This window comes from Ambystoma mexicanum, chromosome 2q, assembly GCF_040938575.1.
Source record: "Ambystoma mexicanum isolate Mex_15411 chromosome 2q, UKY_AmexF1_1, whole genome shotgun sequence".
NCBI lineage: Eukaryota > Metazoa > Chordata > Amphibia > Caudata > Ambystomatidae > Ambystoma > Ambystoma mexicanum.
Window position 1 is genome coordinate 331,253,373 of NC_090924.1, and position 24,230 is coordinate 331,277,602.

At 48.6% G+C, this 24,230-nt stretch overlaps 1 protein-coding gene across 1 annotated transcript in view; it reads right to left on the reverse strand.

Moving 5' to 3' along the window:
* PKD1 (polycystin 1, transient receptor potential channel interacting) overlaps positions 1-24,230 on the reverse strand; it is a 1,742,473-nt gene that overhangs the window by 708,193 nt on the left and 1,010,050 nt on the right. The window contains exon 25 of the mRNA XM_069647332.1: positions 18,894-19,146. Within this exon, the coding sequence (XP_069503433.1) occupies positions 18,894-19,146 (253 nt within the window). The remainder of the gene's footprint in view (positions 1-18,893; positions 19,147-24,230) is intronic.

Consider the following 24,230-nt stretch of genomic DNA (forward strand, 5'->3'; position numbering starts at 1 on the left):
CCACATTGGTCCACCCCGATCAAAATGGTTTCATTCCCCTGAGATCTACCGCGCTGAACCTCCGCAGATTATTTAGCATAATGGCACAGATCGACCCGGGTAGGAACGCTGCCGCTGTGGCCCTCGATGCCGAAAAGGCGTTTGACTCCGTGTCATGGATATACCTCTTTACAGTGCTGGAAACATTTGGGGTGGGACCTGCCTTCATTAGATTTATACGACTGCTCTATACTGCTCCAGGAGCCAGGGTATGCACTAAAAGAACCATCTCCGAGCTGTTCCAATTAGGCAGGGGCACGCGACAGGGATGCCCCTTCTCGCCCATCCTGTTTGCTTTAACCATTGAACCCATGGCGGCTGCGGTCCGGCTAAGACATAGGGATAAGGGAATAAACATGAAAGGTTCTATCCAGTTGATTTCACTTTATGCTGATGATGCACTACTTTACGTTCGCGAACCCGAGCAAAACATAGCACCCATTATGGCAGATATACGTGAGTTTGCAGACTACTCAGGATATGTCATCAACACAGCCAAATCGGAAATATTCCCGCTCACACCCTCCACTAAATGCCCTACGAACACATGTGGCCTTAAATGGTCGGATCAACACATTAGATATCTTGGGGTGTTGGTGTCCAGAACCAGGCAAACCCTCTATGCGGACAACCACGAGAAGGCGCTGCAAACATTGAGCACTAAGTTACAGATATGGGGACACCTTCCTATATCGCTCTACGGCAGGATAGCCCTACTCAAGATGATAGCTCTCCCCAAGCTGTTATATTTTTTTGTGAATATACCCATATGGCCGGGCAAAGACTTCTTCTCTAAACTACGGTCGTTGGTGATAGCCTTTATATGGAACGGGAAGGCGGCTAGAATTGGGTGGGAGAAAATGACAGAGCCCTATGACACCGGAGGTATAGCGGCCCCAGACTTTGAGCTCTACTATCTGGTCGCCTAGGCACAGTTTGCAAAGTATTGGTACCAGGATTCAGGGGAAACACCACACACTTGGGTGGAAGCACAAACTATATTCCCGGCAGACATCCAGTCAATCCTATTCAATTCACGTCACAAAGACACATTCGAGTATGACCCAGTCAGCTGCACGGTCAGGGCATGGAGAGCAGTATTTAAGCGACTGAAGCTGGAAACGCCATACAATCCAGAGATCCCCTTGTGGAATTTCCCGAGTATCCCCCCTACGTCTGATGTGAGTATTCAGGAAAGCTGGGATCCTCACAAGGAAATGAAGGTGGGCGATATGTTTGTTAATGGTAAATTTGTAACCAGAGTGGACTTTGCTAGAGCAAATGGGGGTGGGCCACTCAAAACATTGCAATACTATAGAGTGAGGGCCGCATTTCAGAAAAAATGGCCAATGTTCCCAGATGAACCACCTCAGCACCCCTGCACACAACTCATTACTATGAAGGCCGGGCTGGGCATTTCTAAACTATATGGGGCAGTACAGACCCACACTCCATCCATTAACCGGGTTAAGGATAAATGGGAGTCTGACTTGCGAACGCCTATCCCGGAAGACAAATGGAACAGATATTGTGCACTCACGAAAAAGGTCTCGTTAAACGCAGGATTATGCTTGATACAATTTAAACTCCTAAACAGACTACACTACACGCCAGCCAAAATGGCAAAATTTCTTGGGCAGCACGGGGGGGAGTGCCCTAAGTGCGGGGCCCAGCATGCGGGCTCCTTTCACATGTATTGGGAATGCCCTGCTCTTCTGAGATTCTGGGGGGAGGTGGCTGAAATGTCTGAAATCACACAGCTACCCCCGCAGTTAACCCCCCAAAAATACTTATTCGGAGACATTGGCAAGTGCTCGGAGAAAACCAGGAGACTATTTAATGTTGCATGCGCGGTGGCAAAGAAATGTATCCTACAAGCCTGGAAGGCACCTGCACCGCCAACCGTGGCCACCTTCCTCCGTGAACTTACGTACATCAACGAATGTGAGGAACAATATGTTTTGACTGTACCGGGGCAAGCCGACGGAAAGACATATGGGGCCCCTTCCGCACCTACCTGTGTGAGTTGCTCTCAGACGATGAAATGTCCACATGATGTTAAATGTACATGCTTTATTTGCTTGTTGATTTGTGCGTATTGATGGGATAACGTTGCTGTAACTGTTGAGACCACCGGTGAACAATAAAAAGAGTTTTAAAATCGGATTGGTGGGACCGGGAGATGTGGAGCCGGCCTGTTGTTCTAAGGCCCACTTCTAAGGTCCATGTCAGCTTCCCTGTCCGCTTAATGGGACGATACATGATACTATTACAACAGCCTGACCCTCCCTGGGGCTGCCAGCTCCCTCAACTATGAACTTGGACTTCCAAGACTCTCTCACTTCCCCCTCTATTGGTTGTTTCTCTGCTTCTGCCTACCCTTTCAATTTCAGCTCACTGACCTTCACTCTACCTTCTTCTTGTTTTCAACTGGTCTTCCCTACATGCTCTCGTCTAAGCATTCACCTATAATCCTACTTTTACCTATTGGTGGCTTAGCAATTGCTTTGAAATTCTAACTTGGTTGCGTTTAGGAAAGTCAAAATTGGGTGTGTTTGCGAAAGTTAAATTTGGGTGTGTTTGGGCAAGTCAAATTTGGGTGTGTTTGGGCAAGTCAAATTTGGGTGTGTTTGGGCAAGTCAAATTTGGGTGTGTTTGGGCAAGTCAAATTTTGGGTGTGTTTGGGAAAGTCAAATTTAGGTGTGTTTCCATAAATCATAATTGGCTGTGTTTAACCTGCTAGCCCAGTGACCGCTCCATACCTCTGATCTTCTATATATCTCCTACTGCCTCCTCTCTCTACCTGCCCATGGTGTTATCTGTTTCTCCTATCTAATCCAACTGTTTCTCTATCAACTTTCCTCCCCTTCTCACTAAGTCTGGTAAGAAGAAATTCAAAAAGGATATCTTGGTTTCCAACCCAGGTCTCCCCATCGCTGATACCTATTTCAGCGCCTCTGCCAGACAAACCCTCACTGACATACTATGTTTCGTTCCCTCACCAGATTTCTGGACCCCTCTTATGATCTCTATGCTCTGTCCTGTCTCCTCCTCTCCCATTAATGGTAACACCCACTGGGAGGTATGTATGGATCGCTTTGACTCCTCCAGAGTCTTCATTAACGTCTATCTAAATGGTACTGTCATGGTGCAAGGCCCTCAGGCTAATCTCCTCCTCTTTGATAGGCGGTTCCCTCGCCTCATCAACTTCCTCACATCTCCAGCTGTCCCCTACTCTCTTCCACTGGGTACCTTGCCCTCCTCCACTTCCTCCTTTGCCCCATCTCAAGCTCCTTCCACACTTCCGCAGGGGGTACCTCTGATCTGTACCCCTCCCCGGAAAAGTCTTTAAGGCTGCCAACCTTCTCCATCTCGCCACACTCAATCCTTGCTCGGCTGTTAAACACTCCTCTGACATCTGTCACCTCTTAGAAGAACTCGACCTTGATGTCCTCGGTCTCACCGCGACATGGTTCACGGCCAGCTCTGTCACAAGTTTTGACACTCTCCTCCCTGACGGATACAAGATCCTCTCAGCCCCCAGATCCAAGCGGCCTGGAAGGAGTGTAGCCCTTATCTTCCCTGAGTGGATTCCTGCCTCTCTCATTCCCACTCAAGCTTGCTCCTCTTTTGAATGCCTAGTCTGTAGGCTCTCTCTCTCTCTCCTAGCTACTCTCTTACTGTTGCTACTCTCTACCGGCCCCCTGGTCAAATCACCCCTTTTCTCTCTGAGTGGGCTGACCTCTCCTCCTCCCTCTTGGCCTCAACCACTAAACTTCTCCTCCTTGGTGACCTCAACATCCATCTTGATTCTACCCGTCCCTCATCAGCACTCTTTCGCGACCTCTGCGATTCACTCTCCCTCTCTATCCTTCCCTTCGGCCCTACTAACTTGGCTGGGCACACACTTGATGTCTTGATCTCATCCAGCCTCCCACTCTATACCCCTCTTACCACTCCTCTCTCCTGGAGTGATCATTGCCTCCTCTCCTCTCATCTCTCCATCTCCTCCCCCCAAGCCAAGTCCACTCCTAGATTGCCACCCACCTTCTTGGATACCCGGCCCATGAGGCGTGTGTCAGTCGAGTCCTTCCCTACAACCTCCTTCTCCCCCCCTCCTCCACCTCAGGCTGACTCACACCCTGACACAGCCCTCTCTCTTCTCTAATCCTCTATTTCTGCTACTCTAGATACTCTTGCCCCCGTCATGAGGATCTGTTTGAAGTCCAAAGCCAAGTGCAATTCTTGATATGACTCTGACCTAGCTACACTTAAACAGAAGTGTAGGGCGGCGGAGAGGAAATGGAGGGCTTCCTGCTCATCCTCTGACAAACTGGCCTGCTGCCTGCTCCAAAGGCAATACTGACTTGCTGTCCGCACTAAGAAGAGAGTCCACATAGAAGCCCACGTCTCTGCGGCATCTAATAATTCGGCCAAACTCTTCAAAATCTGCAAGGAGCTGGCCAACCCTGCTGCAGTCTTCACCCCTCCTCTCGCCTCCCAGGCTCTTTGCAATGCCCTTGCCTCTCACTTTATCTCTAAAACCCAGGACATCCTGGCCACCCTCCTCTGCTCCCCCTCCTCCCTCTCCTTCTCAGCTTGCTGACCCTCCCTCAGCTACCCACTGTTCCCCATTTTCCTCATTTCGTCTTTTCTCCGCTGATGAGGTAGCTAGACAAGTCCGATCTATGAAAACCTCATCAAAATAGGTCCATCCTTGTTCCTCTAAAACCATTAAGGACCACATTGACACCCTTGCAGCGGCCCTTACCTATTTCTACAACCTCTCCTTTGCCTCTGGCTCTTTCCCATCCCCTCTTAAGCACTCCCTTGTGCATCCTCTCATCAAGAAATCCACTGCTGATCCATCATGTCCGGCAAACTACCGCCCAATTTCCATTACTCCCTTTTTGGGTAAGCTCCTGGAAAAGCTGCCCATCTCTCAGCTTAATCTCCATTCCGACTCTGTTGGCTCCCTCCATGGCCACCAAGCTGGCTTCAGAGCTGCCAGAAGCAGGTAAACTGCTCACCTGAACATCCGTGAAGACCTGCTCTCCAACCTCGATTCTAACATACCCTCTGTCCTCATCTTACTTGATCTCTCCTCTGCATTCGACACAGTCAACCATACCATCCTGCTCAATCATCTCTGTGACAACCTGGGTATCACTGATCAGACTCTGACCTGGCGGACCTATTTTCTGTCTGATCGACCCTCTCAGGTACAACAGGGGTCCTTCCTATCTTCTATCTCCCTCTCCACATGTGGTGTCCTCCAGGGGTCTAACCTGCCGCCCTGGCCTTTCAACCAATACCTGGCAACTATCCCTTACTGCATCTCCATTTTCTGCTCAACTTTCCAGTGCTAGGTGGCCAGGAAGCCATGTGAAGAGGAAGTCTCTCGGAGGAGCTCCTGCTGATCCGACTACAATCCGTTAAAATAGTGACTCTGTAATGGAACTTGATGGCCCAGACATTGGGATCATGGATATGAACCCCAGGGCACCAAGAAAAGTGCCTAGACATCTGCACAACGAGACGAGACGAAGACTGTGAGCAACCAAAGCAGGAAGAAGTTGAGATCGTGCAGATCTAAAATGGCGGGCCCCGCAACAAAGGATCAAGCCTGGGGTGCCCAGGACCAACTGTGCGCATAACCGAGTATGAACGATAGACACTTACAAAAGGACTGCTGGCGTAGGGTCCCTATACAAGGGTGAGCTGTTCGCCACACAAGGGTGCCCATTTGGATATTACTGAAGGGAAACACGGCTCCCAGCACACAGAGCTGAGACATGAGCCCCGCCTGCCCTCGGTAAATGGGACAGAACGAACTGCAGCCACAGCCGATGGATGTTGTGGATGTATGAACTGTAAATAACAGTAACGTCCTTCGCGGACGGAGAAGAGAAGTGGATACATTGAGGCAATTCAAGGAATGTTGGTCGGAGAGGACCGAAGCCCGTCACGCTTGCCTGCCTTGAAAGGACCCTCCGACTATTGCAAAATATGTGAATATGTTTTCGAAGGATCCAAGGCGGGCTGTGATTGAAGCCGACTTTGTGGAAGGCAACGCTGTAGCGACTATAAGAACAAGCGAAAGGCGTCAGGCAAGACCGAACGCTGCAGAGGATATGCGAGCCCTGGAGCATACGGCAGTAAGCTGCACAACGTTTGAACGCTGTAACCGTCCCACACAACAGTGCTAACATCAAGCCATAAGCGGAGGAGGACCCGGCGCACATGTGAACTTGGAATAAGGAATAACAGGAGGGGCCAGAGGGACACGAGTTCCATGCCAGGACTGAGGGGCTAGCACATAGCCTGCGAAATACTGGAAGATAGCAGACAGCCCAAGGACCCCTGCGGGCTCGTGTGAGCCGGAAGTATGCTGTGGAGTTCAGACTGGATGTAGCTGCACAAGAAGGGGAGGAGAGCCTGGGGAGTGTACCACAGCGAGCACCCAGGAGACCTGGGGGCCATACATGGTCAGGGGACAGAGGTCACGAGTGATGGTATGACGGAAGGCATCTAGAGTGGTGATCTCCGATGGTGGACACCGAGGGGAGACACAAGGACGTGTGCGACACAGCCCACTCCAGGAGCAGAACAGGCAGCTCAAGGACACCCCTGACACGGTCTGGCCGGGCCCTGACACAAATGGCAGTCTATCTTTACTAAGGCCGAGGGCCACTAGCGGTGGGGCTTGCCCACACGTCCTTGACACATTACGATGACTAACAAACCTTTAAGAACAAAGGGCAAGCAACCCACACTTGACGAATACGCCAGGACATCGCCGGGTGCATAAGGAGCCAGGAGCAAAGACAAGACCCCCGCTGGGGGCACAGATACTATGGGCAAAGACCAGGAGATTCTTGCTGCGATTGCTGATTTGAAAGTGGCATGGGAGACTAAACTGGGACTGGCCATTAACGAACTGAAAGCGGCACTAGAGCTCAAAGTCGGGGCAGTACAAGAGGAGGTAAATCTTCTCCGGCAAGATGTCAGCTCATTAGCAGAACGCACGGGTGACCTAGAAAAAGAGGTGGCCCCGAACACAGCGGACTGCGCAGCTCATAAATCGGAACTTCACGCCCTAGTACAACGCATGGGCAATCTGGAAAGTAGGGCGGAGGAGGTGGATGGCCGTGCCCGAAGGAATAATATTCGTATCGCTGGATTGCCGGAAGGAACTGAGAGATCCAACCCACGGAGTATATTGAATCTATGCTGCTGCAGGAGATAACCGGGGGAGTGTTGACCCAGGGGTTTGCTGTGGAAAGGACGCACAGGTCCCTGATGAGGAGGCCACCGCCGGGAACCCCCCCTAGGCTGGTGATAGCCAAGATACTGAACTATCGGGATCGGGAGAAAATTCTTGAACACAATACAGAGGGGGTCGGCAAACACAACTGCATACCCGGATTACATGAACTTTGGGACTGTGAAAATAAGATTGCGTGAAGCAGGCCGCAAGTATATGCTGATCTACCCGGCAAAACTGAAGGTGTTCCACAAGAGCAGAACCTTGTTTTTTGGAACCCCGGACGACGCAATGGGATGGCTGGACACGCAGAGCTGCCCCCAAGAATCGGCTATCCAGACAGGAGAAGGCGGAGATAAGTAACATGTGTCTGTGGCACCTGTGGTGTCACAGCCTAAGACAATGGGACTTGAATATAGCACAGGATATAGCCTGTAGGAGGGTGCGACTAGGGCCATACATGTATGCATGATCCGTTAGCATGAAAAACCTTGATTAGTGTGGGAGCCTTCCAGAGCCAGCTCTCATATCCCCACAACGAGAAGTTTAGTTAGGTCACCGGTAGCCCGGTAACACCCTGCCAGGTTCCTGACCCCGGCATTCCGAGGCAGGACCAAACACGGGGGGACTGAGATCCAGGGATGGAGCTGGGCATTTGTTGGGGTTGGGTTGGGTGGGGTGGGGGGAGGGTAGGCCTTGTGTGCAGTGGTTTGGAGTTGGGGAAAGGGGGGAGGTGGAGTTTGTTGGGAGCGGGAGGGGAACAAGCCAATTCTGGTGTCACATCAGGCGGGAGGGGAAACTGGGAGGGGAGGTGGGATACCCAATAGATGGTGTTGGGTAGCCTTAGAGTGGCGACCTGGAATGTGAGGGGCCTCAATTGATATTTGAAGCGTAACAAGGTTATGATGTATCTAAGAAGGATGAGGATTGACATAGCATTATTACAGGAAACCCCCCTTACTAGGGAGAAACTGGAGGTAGTCAAGAGAAAGTGGAAAGGGAGTATCACAGGAGCTAAATACTCAGCTTACGTGAGGGGAGTTATTACATGGGTGCCACCACATGTACCATTTCAGCTGATTCAGTCTACAACGGACCCGGAAGGCAGAATGATAGTAGTGCGGGGGATGCTGGAAAACCAGGAAGTGAGCATTATAAACTTATACGCCCCTAACCAAGATACAGCGTTTTATTTTAGGTCTTTATACAGCAAAATGAGCCCCCTAATGGGCGGTGCGATCCTATTGGGAGGGGACTTTAATTGTACATCAAATCCTACAATGGATAGATCAGATGGTAAACTAGACAAACCCACCCCGGCCGCAAAGGCGTTACAGGCCCTGCTGAGAGATTTTGCACTCGAAGATGTTTGGAGGCAGCTACACCCGGCAGACAGGCAGTATTCACATTACGCGGCCCCACATAACTTGTACACAAGGCTGGATTATATGTTTGCTGCTGTTGAGTTAGTAGGAGAAATGACAGGTGCGGAGTATAAGGCCAGAGTGCTTTCGGACAACTCCCCCTTGGTCCTGGAGTGGCGACACCAACCCCCTACAGCGTGAATCCCAACGTGGAAGCTTAGGGCGGAGGCCCTGCAGGACTCGGGATTTCGGGAGGACCTGAGGGAGGCGATCACTGAGTATTTCGACATTAACACTGGAAGCGTTCAATCTGAGGGAACCATATGGGAGGCATTTAAATAGTAGTGCGGGGGGGTAGCCATATCAAAATCCAGAGGGCTCCAAGGGGGTATAGAATGGGAGTTGCAGGAAACGGAGAGGGAGTTGGAAGACATAATGTGTAAGGGGGGCACCTCTCGGAAGGATGAGGCGAGGATGAAGTTGCTACAACAAGCCAGAAGTGAGCACTGGGATAGATTATGTAAGTTGTGCTACAAGAAATATGTCGAAAGACAGCATGCGGGTGGAGACAAGCCGGGTAGATTGCTGGCCTGGTTATATAAAAATGGAACATCACAACCAGTGATCAGGGAAATCAGAGGGGACAAGGGCCAGATCTGGGATACCCAGGAGGGAGTAAACGAAGAGTTCCTCAGATACTATAAACGTCTTTATGAGGACCCAGGGGAAGAAATGGATCAAGAGATCCAGGAAACATTAGTAGACATAGGCTTGCCTACATTGGACAATCAGGAACGGGCAGACCTAGACGCCCCAATTGCCTCAGAAGAACTAGAGACAGTGATCCAGCAGCTTCCCACATGCAAAGCTCCGGGGTCGGACGGGCTCCCTAGCGAATTTTATAAAACATACAAACAAGAGCTGATCCCCCCGCTGCTGGCCATGCTTAATGAGGAGTTTGAGCGCGGCAGGCTGCCGGAGTCCCTACGGGAGGCGGTGATCATCCCGCTCTTAAAACCAGGTAGGCCAGGCACAGACTGTGGGTCATACAGACCCCTATCGATGCTTAACCAGGACAGCAAAATCCTCACAGCAGTGCTGGCAAACAGGCTTAAGCGAGCCATTGGCAGACTGATACACCCTGGCCAAACAGGCTATGTTCCTGGCAGGAACATAACTGACAACCATAGGAGACTTCACCACATTATCGACCAAACAGAGAAGGACCCCGGCGAACTAGTAATTGTCTCGCTGGATGCAATTAAGGCCTTCAACTCAGTGAGAGGGCCTTGGTTGCTAGCGACTCTGAGAGAATACGGGATGGGGCCGGGGTATCTGAGGTGGGTCAAATGTTATACAGTTCCCCATTTGCAAGGTTAAAACGGGTGCCATAATCTCTGACAAATGGTAACTTAGCAGGGGCACTAGACAGGGTTGCCCCTGGTCGCCTATGCTATATATCCTTGCGTTGGAGCCATTGGCAGTCTGCCTCAAACAACAATATGGGGAGATAGGGATCCACACCGTGGGAGGGTCGCATTTCATATCATTGTATGCCGATGACATACTTTTATACCTGCGCTTCCCAGAGGAAAACCTACAATATGTCCTGGAGGTGATGGGACGATACGCTACCCTCTCGGGCATAGCAGTAAATCCCAAGAAATCCAGCATGTTCCCCCTGGGGAGGTATAGACGCCCCCTACCGAGGAGCCTACCGGTTTTGCCAATACCCTGGCGAACCGAGGCGTTTCGATACCTAGGTATTGACATATACCACACGACAGGAGAAGAACATAAACACAATACGGAAAAGGCAGTTGAAGGTATTAAGAATAGCATGGGATTTTGGTCCAGACTACCCCTGGCCATGATGGGAAGAGTGGCTCTGATTAAGATGGTAGTCCTGCCCAGACTGTTACACTTTTTTGTAAACATCCCGTATGCGATCCCTAAGCGCTTTATTGCAAACTCCACAGCCTGTGCAGGGGTTTCATATGGCACAATTCCAGGAACAGGGTGGCCCTCTGGAAATTACAAAACTCGTGTGACAGGGGGGGTATAAACATGCCGAATTTTGAGTTATATTACTTGGTGGGACAGCTGCAATTTGTGGCCAGGTGGTTGTCGGAAGAAGAAATGGCTGAAGCCAGGCTGTTGTGTAGGGACCCTGCTCCCTACTTCCTTAGAGAGACAGTGTGGTTGCCTAAACCAAAGGTTCTAGAAATTGCGAGACTGTTGGTGCTAGGCTGGGAAATCTGGCATAGAACGTGGCAAACGGTGGGAAACCCAGCCCCATTCTCCATGCAGGTGCCGTTAGTGGCGCTATGCGGGGAAGATTCCCAAATGATAAAAGGGGTCTGTAGATACTGGGAACCGATGGGCTTGGCTACCCTTGGGGATATATGGTAGGAGGGGGAGGCACTGGACTTTTAGAGGCTAACAGAGGACACAGGGGTGCATAAAGGCCAACATATTACTTATTCCAGAATCATTAAACGGGTGCGAGAAAGTTGGCTTGAGGCAGTGCTTGCGGAACAACCAGATGCTACCATGGGAGACGATGTAGGATATCTCGGAGGGTGGGCATGAAATATCTCGCATATATGAGCTACTGGGGACTAGGGTGGGGAAGGAGCTGCTCCAACTGAGGCGAGACTGGGAAGAGGAGGTGGGAGAACCCATGTCAGATGGGCAATGGGATAAAGCCCAAAGGTACTATAAGAAGGTGTCCCGAAACGCGAGGCTCCAGCATATCCAACTATATGTCACTCATGGAGCATATTTGACCCCAAGCAGAATTGCCAAGTTTGGTGGTCCGGAGATACAGAAATGCCCTTGGTGCGGGGAGGAGGAAGCTGGGATGCTACACATGTTTTGGGCTTGCCCGGAGGTGGGAAGGTTGTAATGTAAGGCTGTGAAGCTTAAACACGGAAGTCCTCAATGTTTGTAATGTTTGAAGTGTTGTTTATAAAATAATAAAAATATATATTTTTTTTAAACTTTCCAGTGCTATGCTGACGACACCCAACTAATTTTCAGGCTTCCTTCAGCCGCCTCCTCTCCTTCTCTCATCTCTGATTGTCTAATCGCCAATCAAAACTGGTGTGCCACCAACGTCTAAATGCCAACAAGACCGAGATCCTCCTTATTGGTTCACCATCTCCATCTTTTCCTCTCACTCTCTGGCCGGCCTCCCTTTGCCCTCCTCCTACCCCCACCTGCGCGGCTAAGAACCTGGGGTGCTATCTTTGACTCTACACTTTCCTTCTCCGCACACATCTCTGATGTCTCCAAAAAGTCAAACTTTTTACTTCACCTCCTTAGAGGTACTGTGCCTTTCCTCTCCTTCCCTCAAAAGCTCACTGTCTCCCAAGCTCTGGTTCTTTCCAGACTGGACTACTGTAACAGCCTCTATCTAAATCTACCTGCCTCCACTCTCCGCCCTCTACAACTAATCCAGAACAGGACTGCAAGACTTGTCCTTGGCCTCAAGCCCTGGGATCTTAACTCTCCAGTCCTGATATCCCTTCATCTGCTCCCAGTGGATGCAAGGATTACATTTAAATCCCTGTGCATTGTCCACAAGGCTTTCTGGGGCCTGGGTCCAAAATACCTTGAACTATCCCTCCATAAATACCTCCCCTCTCGAGCCCTTCGATCCTCTACTTCTAACTCCCTCAGGGTTAGTCGTTTTACAAAGAAACAAGCTGGGGTAGATCTGTGTCTTCGGTTGGTGCCTCCCTTTGGAACAGCCTCCCGGCCACCTTGAATCTTGAGGAAAACTATCTCTGGTTCCGGAAGTATCTGAAGACCTTCCTCTTTGCCTCTGCCTTTGCCCCCTTCTCCCCTGCCCCCTGCCTTTGCCCCCTGCCACCCTTTGCCCCCTGCCACCCTCTGTCATTCGGGCCTAGGTACCTGCTCACCCTGCCACCCTCCTGCACTGCCTCCAGGCCCACCTCTGCACTAGGGTTCTGTATCTGTACCCTTACAGTCCCCCTGCCACTTTTCTTCTGCACTTATCAAATATACCATTCTGACTAACTTTCACCTGCCACTTGCTGGCTGCACTACCATGCTTTATCGCCCTTATTTATTATTTATTTTATTTAATTTTTATTTATGTTTTCTCTCCTCTGCACTTTACACCGCCCCCCACCCTTCCATGCACTTTCCCCGTTTCCCTTTTCCATGCACTTGTGCTTACTTAAATGTCACTGGGCCTAGTTAGATCGCTGTTTTCTTTTTTGTTCTCCCTTGTTCCCCTCCCTTTTTGCCTGGTCGCGCTCTGAAACACTTGTGTACAAGCGCGATATAAATGAAATATCATTTCATTTCCACGTTATGCATTCACCATATACCAGCTAATTGTTAGGTCTATTATTCACATCATCTGATAGGTATTACCATAACATACCAGCTATTGCCACAAAAGGCCATGTGTTCACATCATTGCCATGTTTTGACACCAAATGTCCCAGTACTCACACCATTACACGAGATTCCCTTCAAATTTGCAGGTACTAATTGCCAAAGACGGTCTCACGAACACATCAAATCTCAAAGCCGTTTCAAGGGTTTTCATTTTACTTTTTAAATGTGCTTTCACTAGAGGCCGTCCCTCTCTCTCTCTTCTCGTGTGGGCTTTTCCCACCCAATCCAGGTGTCCCTGCAGCCCAAGGAAGTCACTAGAGTTTGGTAAACCCTACTGCCTATGATCTGGCTGGTTACTCCTTCTCTATCTTGCTTCCTCCAGGAATGTCTACGGGGTAACAAGGGTATCACAACGACTAAAGGATCTCAATAAGGGATGCCTTCCAATCACCTAGGTCACACTTAGCCTTGCCCTTTCACGACCTTGTACTTCTTGACCTGATGTTCTCTCTCTCTTTTCATTCTCTTCATTGTACTCTTCTCCCCTCAATTCCTTCCACTCTCTGCCTTCTGTCCATATCTCTACCTCTCTCTGTCCCTCCAATGCTCTTCCGTCTCCTGCTTCTCTACTGCTTTCCCTTCTCCACTCCACTATTCTCCCTACTTCACTCTCTTTCTACTACCCTCCCTTCTCCACTACATTCCACCCCTCCTTCTCTCACAGTCACCCATCTTTCACTCTCCCAATCACCTGGTACACTCATTCACACATATACCCCTACTCTTAATCTCAGGCACTCTCTTCACTCACTATACATGCGCTCTCTAGGGCCACCTCCTCCTCCTTTTACCCCCACCCACACAACCCAAACTGCCTTGTCTCTTCCCCCCTCCCCTTCACACTCCTTTTACCACTTCCATTGGTCCTGGCACCCAACAGGTTCTCCGGGCAAATCACTAGCCTGTCTTTCCCCTGGGTTGTGGCATACAGATGCAAGACTTTAAAATGTCTCTGAAGCCCAACGCCCTTCTGCAACGCAGGTCCACGAAATACACAATCAATTTCAACTAGTGGTCTTTGAAAAAAGGCTGGCTGAATTCTGCAATGGCGGCCTGTAAAACACATATTTAGTCGTAAAACTTGTAGCCGCGTTGGTCTCTGAACACTGTCTGAGTTCTGTAACGGCAACCCGCGATTGACACAGTCCCTCTGCAAGTTCTTAGGTCTGGAGACACCGGGTTGCCATTTGTCAACATGCACTGCTCCGCTGCTTGGTTGTTCTCAGCTCTCTCACCAGTGGATCAGGTGATCGTTGCCCTGACACAAGGATTTCTGGGTTGCGCGGTCCTAAACGAGAAAACAACACACACTGGCAAGCATTTTGTACAGCAGGTATGGGGTGGCAAGTGGTACTTGTCATGTCTATCCAGGCACAAGTAGAGGGGACAGAAACAGGGGCTATTCCAACTCCCACACTCTACCTCTGGGATAGGACTGGCTCTGGCAAACAACCTCATGGGCCTCCTGCCCCAGGTTGAGAGGGGTCCCATCTCCTATCTGACCAGGTCAGATCTCTGTCACGTCATATAGTTGATAGTAAAACTCCCTCTATTTACAAACCTACTAACCACAAACCAGAGGTCCCTTGGCATTCTTGTGCATGGTTGCTTACTACCAATAACACTATTTGTCCCTTATCTATATCATCCTTCCCACCGTGCAGGCGCATCCTACTACAAACTTGAATCCTCTCGCATCTGACTGTTCTTACAGCATAGCAGCGCTTTCACACATGACCTACTTTATTCTGTACTTCTTCAGTAACGTAAAGAGATTGCAGTTGCCAATGACTTCCAATCAACTCACTAACGGACGTTTGGTGGCTGTTCTCACTTAGCATATCTGGTCATGGATGGTCCAAGGTTAAGGTTAGACCGACAAGACTATAGCTGCTTGTTTCAACAGAGTATTGAGAAGGTTCATAAAATGACAACAATGATAATAACAATACAGAGCATGTCTTATGGCTGCTTAACGGTATCAGGTAATATTATCCCCATATATATGGTCGCCGTACATAATATCGCCGGGAAAAGGTTGTGGCGATATTATATGGGTGACCATATATATGGGGATAGGGGCAGCCAAACAAAAAAAAAAGGGGTTGGGAGTTGCGGGGGTGTCCCCCGCATGTTCCATCGGAATAATGTCCCCACAAAAAACTGCCATTTTTCGGCGATATTTTTGCATGGCGATATTTTTTAGGGGACATTATTACATGGAACCTGCTTAACCAGGTTAACCATATTGCAAAAAACGCTCTATAATTCACATGGAGCGTTAGCCATCCAAGCCATGAAATTAGCTGTATAAAGCATTGGCTAGGACACCACTGTTTACTTTAACTCAGTAGTCACAACTGCTCCTCAATCTGATGACCATGTTTTGTTCACTTGCCAATCCATCGCGTGAAGCCCACAAAAGCACAGATGAGCTTTAACATATGCCCACGCATCACCATGCACACGAGTTGGGCAACATCTTGTTTAGCATGGTTTTTGTCTAGCACCACATCAGGGAGACAGTGGAGAGCGAAGCTACTTTCTCTATTGGTGACAGGGGAAAAGACCAATCCAGCAGAGGTCAGTCAATGAAGCTTTCGGTCTCACATCGGGGTAAAGGGTGCAGTGTTCGTTGACCAATATTACAACTGAAAGTACACTAAAATGAAAATGAAGTGGAAACAGAGTTTCCTTTCAGCACTCTCTACAGGGAGATCTACTTCTACTCAAAAAGGATTTAAACGGACAACAGAAGCCCCCCCCCCAACTAGCCATAAGGATGTACCAGTGTTCCCAAAGCTAGTGAGTTAAGTCAGGGAATGGGTCTAAAAGGGTTCTTGCTCCCAGAAATCAGTCAATTATCACACAACCCATTTGCAGGTATGGTTAGGGGACTCTTTGAAATTGATGGCAAAGCTAAAAAAAGAAATTATTTCCTACCACGCATCACATGCACACACACCGTACTCCCTTTATGAACTCCTGGCCAGAGGTCCGATCAGAAATGACCCTACATGGTAATTCAGTATCACCACCCAATCACACAATAGCAATACAATATGGTTGCCTGGATACTAGATTTGCAAACAACTAGACTCCATTTTAAAGCCTCCAAAAGGGAATAATGCTTCCTCGGAGCCAAAATGCAACCGCCATTGTAAGGTTTACTGCCACCTGCCAGAAGCAGCACAAATGCCAGGGCAGGGTTACCTGCCCTCAGAGACTAGGGGGCACCTTGGTGTAGCCCCCACCTTTAGTAGCCAGAGGGGTCTTTAAAGAGTCACATACATAAAATAGGTCCTCCCACTTCCTCCTCCCATAGTGAGCTCTTGATGGAAATCACTGTGAAAATGATCAAAATCCTCCCAAAAATTAGGAAAAAGTTCAGGGGACACACAAATAGACATGCCTAATAGATGCCTTGCGTTCCATGCATTTTTTGATTGGAGATCATTTTGCTGAATACCTTTTTGTAGTTGGGGTGGTAATTAGAGAGCAGGGTTTTCCACTTTGTGTGCTCCTAGGTATTGAGTTTGGAGGATTGGAGAGGGGAGACTTAGCTATGTTCGCCTACTACTGGCCCACACACGTCTAGTTTTGTACATTGTTTCTAATAATGCTTTGCAATTCTTTTTTTCTTCCGATGATTTTGTTGTTAACTCGGCACTACTAGCACAATTTATTTTTCTTACTCCCCGCCTATTTTAGGAAAAACAGTAGGAAAAACAGTATATTTTTTATGCCATAAGGATGTTGATGCAGGGTTCGAAAATTGCCAGGAGCTGGGAGATATTTAACTCCTGGTTATAGCCATAGGGAACCTGGTTAGTTGGAAGCCTACAGCTACCAGGAGCTACTTTTGACTCCTGGGGCAAGTAGTGCCATACAAATGAAGCTATGTGATATTAACTATGGATGTTAGGGAATGTATATAAAGGACAATAAAGAACACAATTAATGACATTTAGAGCATATTGGATAATATGAAATGGAGAAAAACATAGAGTTTGCATTGTGCGCAAAGTTAGATTTGCTGCGCACTCTGTACTAGCGCCTGCCTAAATGGTTATGCCGGATACCCAGGAGCTGCTTTTTACTCTTGGTCAACAAATCCCAATTTCGATCCCTGTGATGCTGTTTTTCAGACCTGTAAAAAATTGATTATCTAACATAAATATCATTGCAATTTCCCTTTGCTTCACCTCAAAAGGATTACAATATGTATAAACGTATGTGAATTTCTCCAGCTCATCGCATTAGAATTGAATTGATTATTTAGATAGCGCCTAGACACAATGTGTTTCAAAGCACTTCAAGGCAGGGAGGGAACATGGGAAAATACAGTGACAATCTTACAAGTCCTTGATACAATCAGAATGTAAAAATAACTATCAGAATCAGCGTGGCGAAATTTCAGTGCTTTTGACAATGAAGGGGGGGGCGAATGAGACATACAAGCGGCTACGTTACTATGCCTGAAGACAATGGAGGTAGTGCCGGAATTTAACAAGAGGAGGGGAGGCTAGGGGGGTTGGAATAAAGGAGAAGGAGAAGAACAAAACAAGCAGCAATCCTCAATAGTGCTGGGGGGAGAGGTAGGAGAAACAAATGTGGTGGGAGAGGAGAGACAAACAAGCTGCTGTCAATCAGGTCAAGAGACATAGGTGATAGAGTAAGAGCTGTTGACATTTGGTGAGGGGAGGAGGAGGGCAGGGGAATGAGAAAGACAAGCAGCTACCTTACTATGCCTGACGACAAATGAGTTAGTGCCGGAAAATAACCAGAGGTGGGGGGTCAGGGGGGTAGGAGTGAGGGAGAAGGAGAAGAACAAAACAAGAAACTATCGTACTAGGCCTGGCGACATTTCAGATAGTGCCGGAGGGGGAGAGGTAGGAGACAACAAATGAGGGGGGGGGGCGACAAACAAGAAGCTATCAAAACAGGTCAGATTACATATTCTGAGTAGCATAAGTGCTAGGGAAAACAGTGGAGGGAGGAAGGGGGTGGGACAGAAGAAGAGGGAAAGAAGTGGGCAGTCATCATGAGACTGCAAGCCAACGGGAGAATAGGGAGCACAAGGACTGAACAGGGGATCAGTGGGAGAGTAATAACAATTGCAGGAATCAAAAATAACACAAAATGATGCCAGAGAACAATCAAATGCAGACCAGGATTCAAGATAAGTAAGGCCAAAGCATGAAACAAGTGCCACCATGAGTTCAAAATGCAGTAGAAGTCCAGCATGAAGGATGGGAAAGGTGAAACACCATGAGACAATGAGTAAAGATCAAAATCCCGGTGGTGATGAACAAAATGTATAAAGACAGCTCCTGCAGGGGGCAGGGAAGAGGTACAACAAGGGCGAACAGAAAGGCAGGGCAACGGGAGAACAGAGGTACAAAACGAGGGGCAAGAGTGGCCTGGGGGGCACACACAAGCTCATAGGGGGAAAGGGGGGAGGGGGCACACACAATGCTCAAGGGGGCAAGAGGGGGATGGGAGCCACACATGCTCATAGGGGGCAAGAGGTGGTGTGGGGGGAGCACACATGCTCACGGGGGCAAGATGGGGGCACACACATGCTCACAGGGGCAAGATGGGGGGCACACACATGCTCACGGGGGGCAAGAGGTGGGGTGGGTGGGACACACATGCTCATGAGGGCGAGAGGTGGGGTGGGGGGCACTCACATGCTCACAGGGGGCAAGAAGTGAAAAGTTTAGAAAGTTTACAAAGAACAAATCTACCCACCAGCCACCCTGCCCGGTCCTGCTGTTTCTACTCACAGGAAAAATGAAGTGAACCGAACTGGGGGGTACAAAGAGACTGGCCCCGAAAGAGGTGAGGTGGGTGGTCAGACAAACGGCTTGCTCCGGTGTGGTGTCCTCAAGGGCAATTATGCCATCCGTCTCCCATCGCTTTTCATTCTCATTGAAGTACTGGCACAGGGAAGTGTACAAGCCAACAGTTACTGCCACCGGGGACCATCGATAGTGATTGGTGATGTTCAAGTGATGTTCCTCAGCTGCATCTTCACCACTGACAAAAGGAAGGAACAGACCCATTTCAAAGCACATTCATAAACATTCACTTTGTAGTAGACATGTAAATACATCATTATGGGTAGAAAATTCTTTAAATGAGCTCAATCATCATGATATCTTATTTGCAGGCTTCAAAAAAATTTCAGATGGACTATTCCATAAGACACCACAGCAACATCACTCTGACATAACTACATTGTTTTATTCATTTATTTATATACAGGAGGAACGATGCTCTTTTTTATCATAAAAGATTGTACAATAGATACAAAATCAGATTTGGAAGGAAGCAGTGAGCTTCTTACAATGGGGTGAGTTTGAGGAACATTTTGACCAAGTAGTGGAGTGGAGTAAATGGAACAGTCACCGGGGACAGTACATAAGTAGACACACATGGATTAAGGACAACGAACATTGAACATTTTTATGTGCAGGCAGGCAGTACAGCCAGCTAACCTCGGGATGTGACCATGATGGATGAACGCTACAGGAGAGGCAGAGGAAGTGAGGGACAGAGGGAGGTTAGAGGCAAGGGAAAAATGTTAGCTAGCAGGCAGATGAGGTAGGTTAAGAGTGCTAAAGGGTAACCCAAAGGCGAGGAGGTAGTCTTTTAGTTTGGTTTTGAACAAATCCATGTGGACTGTTTCTCGAATGTCCGGGGGAAGAGAATTCCATGCAATTGGAGCAAGAAGAGAGAAGGAGCGGAAGCGAGTGGAAGCAAAGTGAGGGTGAAGAGCCACAAGGGTAGTCAAGGTGGAAAAGCAGATCTGTGTTATTTATTTTTATTTTATTTTAGGGTTACTGTGATGATTCACTACATATCTTCACTCCTCCCCGAGACCACTAACCGATTGTCCCCCTGGGGGGTGGTATAATGATGGAGGATCTCATGGTGAGGCACTACCCACCCTAGGGAGAAGGACAACCATCTAGGGTACAGCCCTATTGAGAACGTCACACCCCCCACATACTCTAACCTCTCCCTTTTCTGCTAACTTCTTTGTAGACAGTAAACCTATGTACTGTTGTAAAGTAGACTTACTCAAGGTCCTGAAAAGTACTGAGATGAAGAAGAGCATCAGAAACATAGGTAATCCAAATACCAGGATGAGGTGGGACACAGGAACAATGAAGAGCAATACCGAGAAAGAACTGCCGCCGTATAGACTTCCACAGAGGCATGGTTCCTTATACGCCATAAAAAACAAAGCAGGATTGCCTGTCAGAGAGACACAGCCAACCAGAGCGAGACACTGTGAATCCTGGGAAGCACGAAGGAGACGCTGAGAAGGCCAGGAAGGAGCCGAGAGCAATCCGCTCTCGTAGTCAAGAGGACAACGGGACTACTTCCCCCAACGGCTTCCAGATGGTAATGCGAGGCTGGCTAACAGTGACGCGAACGCAAGAGGCAGCGTCCCGACAGTCGCTCCAAGGGCCGGGCAGGAGATCTGCGAGGTGAAGGTGCAGAGACGCGGAGATGCCCACACAGCACAAAGAGTAGGAAAGAGACGCCCCAGGAAGAACCGGATGTGCATCCCGGGAACGAGGAAGGTAATGGGAGAGGCATGGGACCGGTAAGGGATGGACGATACAGGAGGCAAAAACCGGGTATGAAAATAACAAGCAGGACTGTCTTCCTCATGTCAATACTTGGCAAGCATAGCAGCCAAGGTGACATAAAGAGAGGGGGGAGAGAAACCAGCGTCAGGGACCCAATCCAGCAGAATCCTACGAGTCAACTTCCTTGTGACAGAACTTGGCAGGGAAGTAAACCAAGTGGGCTACACCAAAGAAGAAGAGAGATGTGTGAGACAGGCATGCTCTCAAGAGAGACAAAGACTCAAAGATAAGGCTTCAAAACCTTTATTTCTAAAGGTTCATGGGTTTGCGTAATGCCTAACTGGCCCTAACACTAAAGGAATGGTACCCTTAGCTGATGTTTCTAAGGGCCATTGAAGTTTAGAAGTCTAAAATAAAAATCTATCTTTGTCTAAACCAATGCTTGCCCTCACTCTTTGACTCTTTGACAAAAACAAAAGGTGGTGGCTCAACACAAATTGGAAACCAGAATTGGTATCAGGTGGTCTTCTCAACAACGGTAGGTTTGACAGCTTCAAAGGGATGAGTTCAATCAAAAGGGACTGTTCATAGGACCTTCTCCATAGTCCAAACAATATCTTTAATGCCTCATGGGTTCAATTCCCCACGCTTCAGTTCCTTCAGTAACACAAAATAGTCAAGATTGCACTTTGATAGGCCTCTCAGGGTTTCCTTCCCCAAGCTTAGGCCTCTTTCATGCACAAACACAAACACTTCTTGGGCCTCTCAAGGTTACCTTCCCCAAACTTAGGCCCCTCTTGAGCTTAAAAGAAAATACGAGTTTAGTTTGTCAGGATGTACCTTGTTTTTCATATACAGTTCTCTCAAAGGATTAGCATCAGAGACTTTCCAAAAATGCCAGGTTATTTTCTCCTCCTAAGCGTGACCACTCTGAGCCTTAACCCCTCTCTTTGATTCCCCTGCTCTTGACTTTTTCCCTCAGGGGCTTTCTGTGCCCCTTCTTTTCCCCTCTGTTTCCCTTGACTTTCCTTCTGGTGCTGACTGGCACCTTTCTTTCCTTCGCCTGCACACTTGCACTCTCCTCTTCGTGCCCACTGGCCCGTTTCTTTCCTTCTCTTGCGCACTTGCACTTTCTTTACCTCTTCGGGCCCACTGGCACCTTCCTTCTTGCTTTCCCGTGCACACTTGCACTTTCTCAACCTTTCCGTGCCCACTGGCACCTTTTCCACTCTGCTGGGTAGTTTGCACCCTTCTCTCTCTTTTCGGGTCACTCACACCCTCTTTGATATAGTCCTATTCCTTTGCATCCCTTGCACGCTCTGCTTTCTGATTTTCTCTCACTTTCTCTCAGTATTGTTACTTTTCTCTCAATCTGCTTTTTTTACTAGTTTCCTTTTCTTTCCTCTTTTCTGCTCCGTGCCGCTTCATATATTTTCTTCTGCCTGCTGTGCTTCAGTCAGTCGCATACTCCCGAGTCTCTCTCAATCTCTCTCTCTTCACAAGACTCACCCGGGCAGCAGCACAGTGACAAGCGGTCTCTCCTGGTTGTGCTGGCCTGATGTCAGGGTCTCACCACCTGCCCCTCAGACACCATTGGGCCGGCACAGGTTGATATGCCAGTAATTCCAAGTTCATTAAAATAGCAACAAAAAAAAGTTTTCCACCTTCTTGCAGCCTTTGTTACTCAATATAAAAGTTCCTTCTTATGGTTCCCCCTTCCTCTGGAAAACAAGGGTTTTTCTCAACACCTCTCCAGGTTCCTTTACATCACAATTCTCTTTATCACAAGTTCCTGACTCTTGGACTTCCCAAAGTCCTACGGAATTCTGACAGACTTGCTTCACATAATTCACACAAGGCTCTTACCCACTCTGGAATTCTCAGGCTCCCAGAACCTTGTTGGCTTTCCTTACCTTAATACAAAGTGTTCATATTTCCTGCACTCTGATTCACAAAGGGCGCATGTCCGTTCGGGTTTCTCAGGTTCCCGTAACCTTGTCTAAATGCAAAGGGTCTGTATCTTTCTTGTTACGATTCACGTGGGGCACTTGCTCGCTCAGGTTCCTCAGGCTTCTGCAATCTCATTGTGGTAGTCTCTCAGTGGGAGCGTGTTAGGGAGAATTCTCTGTTAAGGCTAATTTCCCAACCCTAGTGAGTCCCCCAGCAGCTTTGCTGGATTTTTGGGGTTTATTTTTTTCTCCTGCTAAGAGTGAGACTCTTTTTCTCCCACTCTTAGGCATGATTTGAGCATGTCCTTTGAATGTAAATGTGTTTTATGGGCTATGGGGTCTTTTACTCCATAGGGCTTCATGTGTTTTTGCTATGTGTGTTACACAGCATCCTCAGTGCAGTAACACAGGGGTGTCATAGTGACCCCCAAACATAGACTCCATACCCCGGGACTGACTACTGTCTCCCAGGGCATGTAAAGTCTCCATTGGCTTTACTAGTCTCAAATTGTGAACAGAACCAGTACAAACCATCATATTGTGGAAGTTCTGGTAGGGGCAATTCGAATGCCCCTGGGTCTGTTTTCCAAGGGGGCACTGTCCAGTCCCCCCTTGTCGAGTTTCTGGCTGGTGGCAGTGGATACCATGCGAAATATTCCACCAGAATATTTCCTATGGGATTTTCCCATTGATTATAAACACACCACTTTTTGGTACAATGTTAAAGATGCCGCCGGGTTATTTAATATTTATTTCACTGTTGGGTCTTTTTGCCAGGACTCGGTTTTAAAATGGCGTTTGTGTTCGCCTCTGAAACTCTAACCCAAGTCGAGCCCTTTGTTCCACTTTTTGGCGGGCTTCTCAGGATGTGTGGGAGGGGGATTAGGCACCCTGTACTGAGTTGCCTTGGCAACTCAAGTCGCACTCTTGTGTGATTGGCCCAGTGGTGAGCCACCCGGCTAACCACTTAGCATGTTTGAGTGACAGCTAGGCTGATGAATGGGGGTTTTTCTGCATAAAAGCAGGGCTTTGGGGACTGGAACTTCAGAAATCGCCACAGGACCTAAAGAATCCGAAGAGGGGAGAAGCTGAGCCATCTACAACAACGACACCACCGGTGGAGCCCTGCTGTACGAACTCACCACTTCCCCGACGACAGAGGAGATCTTCTTCCAGGAGAGTCTTCTTCCCTTTGAGCTAGTGGGACCAACCAGTTCGCCTTTTTTTCGCTTTCCTGGACGTCTCGTGGTCGAATCGCCCGTGCCAAGCACCCCGGCGGCCGGATAGCCACGCTTCACCATTACCGCGAATAAAAGGGTTGTACCTTTCAATCGGGAACTCCGCGGCTGGTTTCTTCCCTGGCAGTGCAACGACCTCCAGCTTTCTTCCTTGTCAAGATCATCTCTTCCTCTGGTTGAAGCCACGACTTGCACCCGCTGCCAGGAACAACTGCCACCGCTGGAGCTTTCTCACCATTTCAGGTACTGTGTCCCGCCTGGTCTCCCTTGCAACAGATTGTCCAAGGTGTCCCGTAAATCCTTGACTTTCCAATTGGGTTGACCTCAGACCT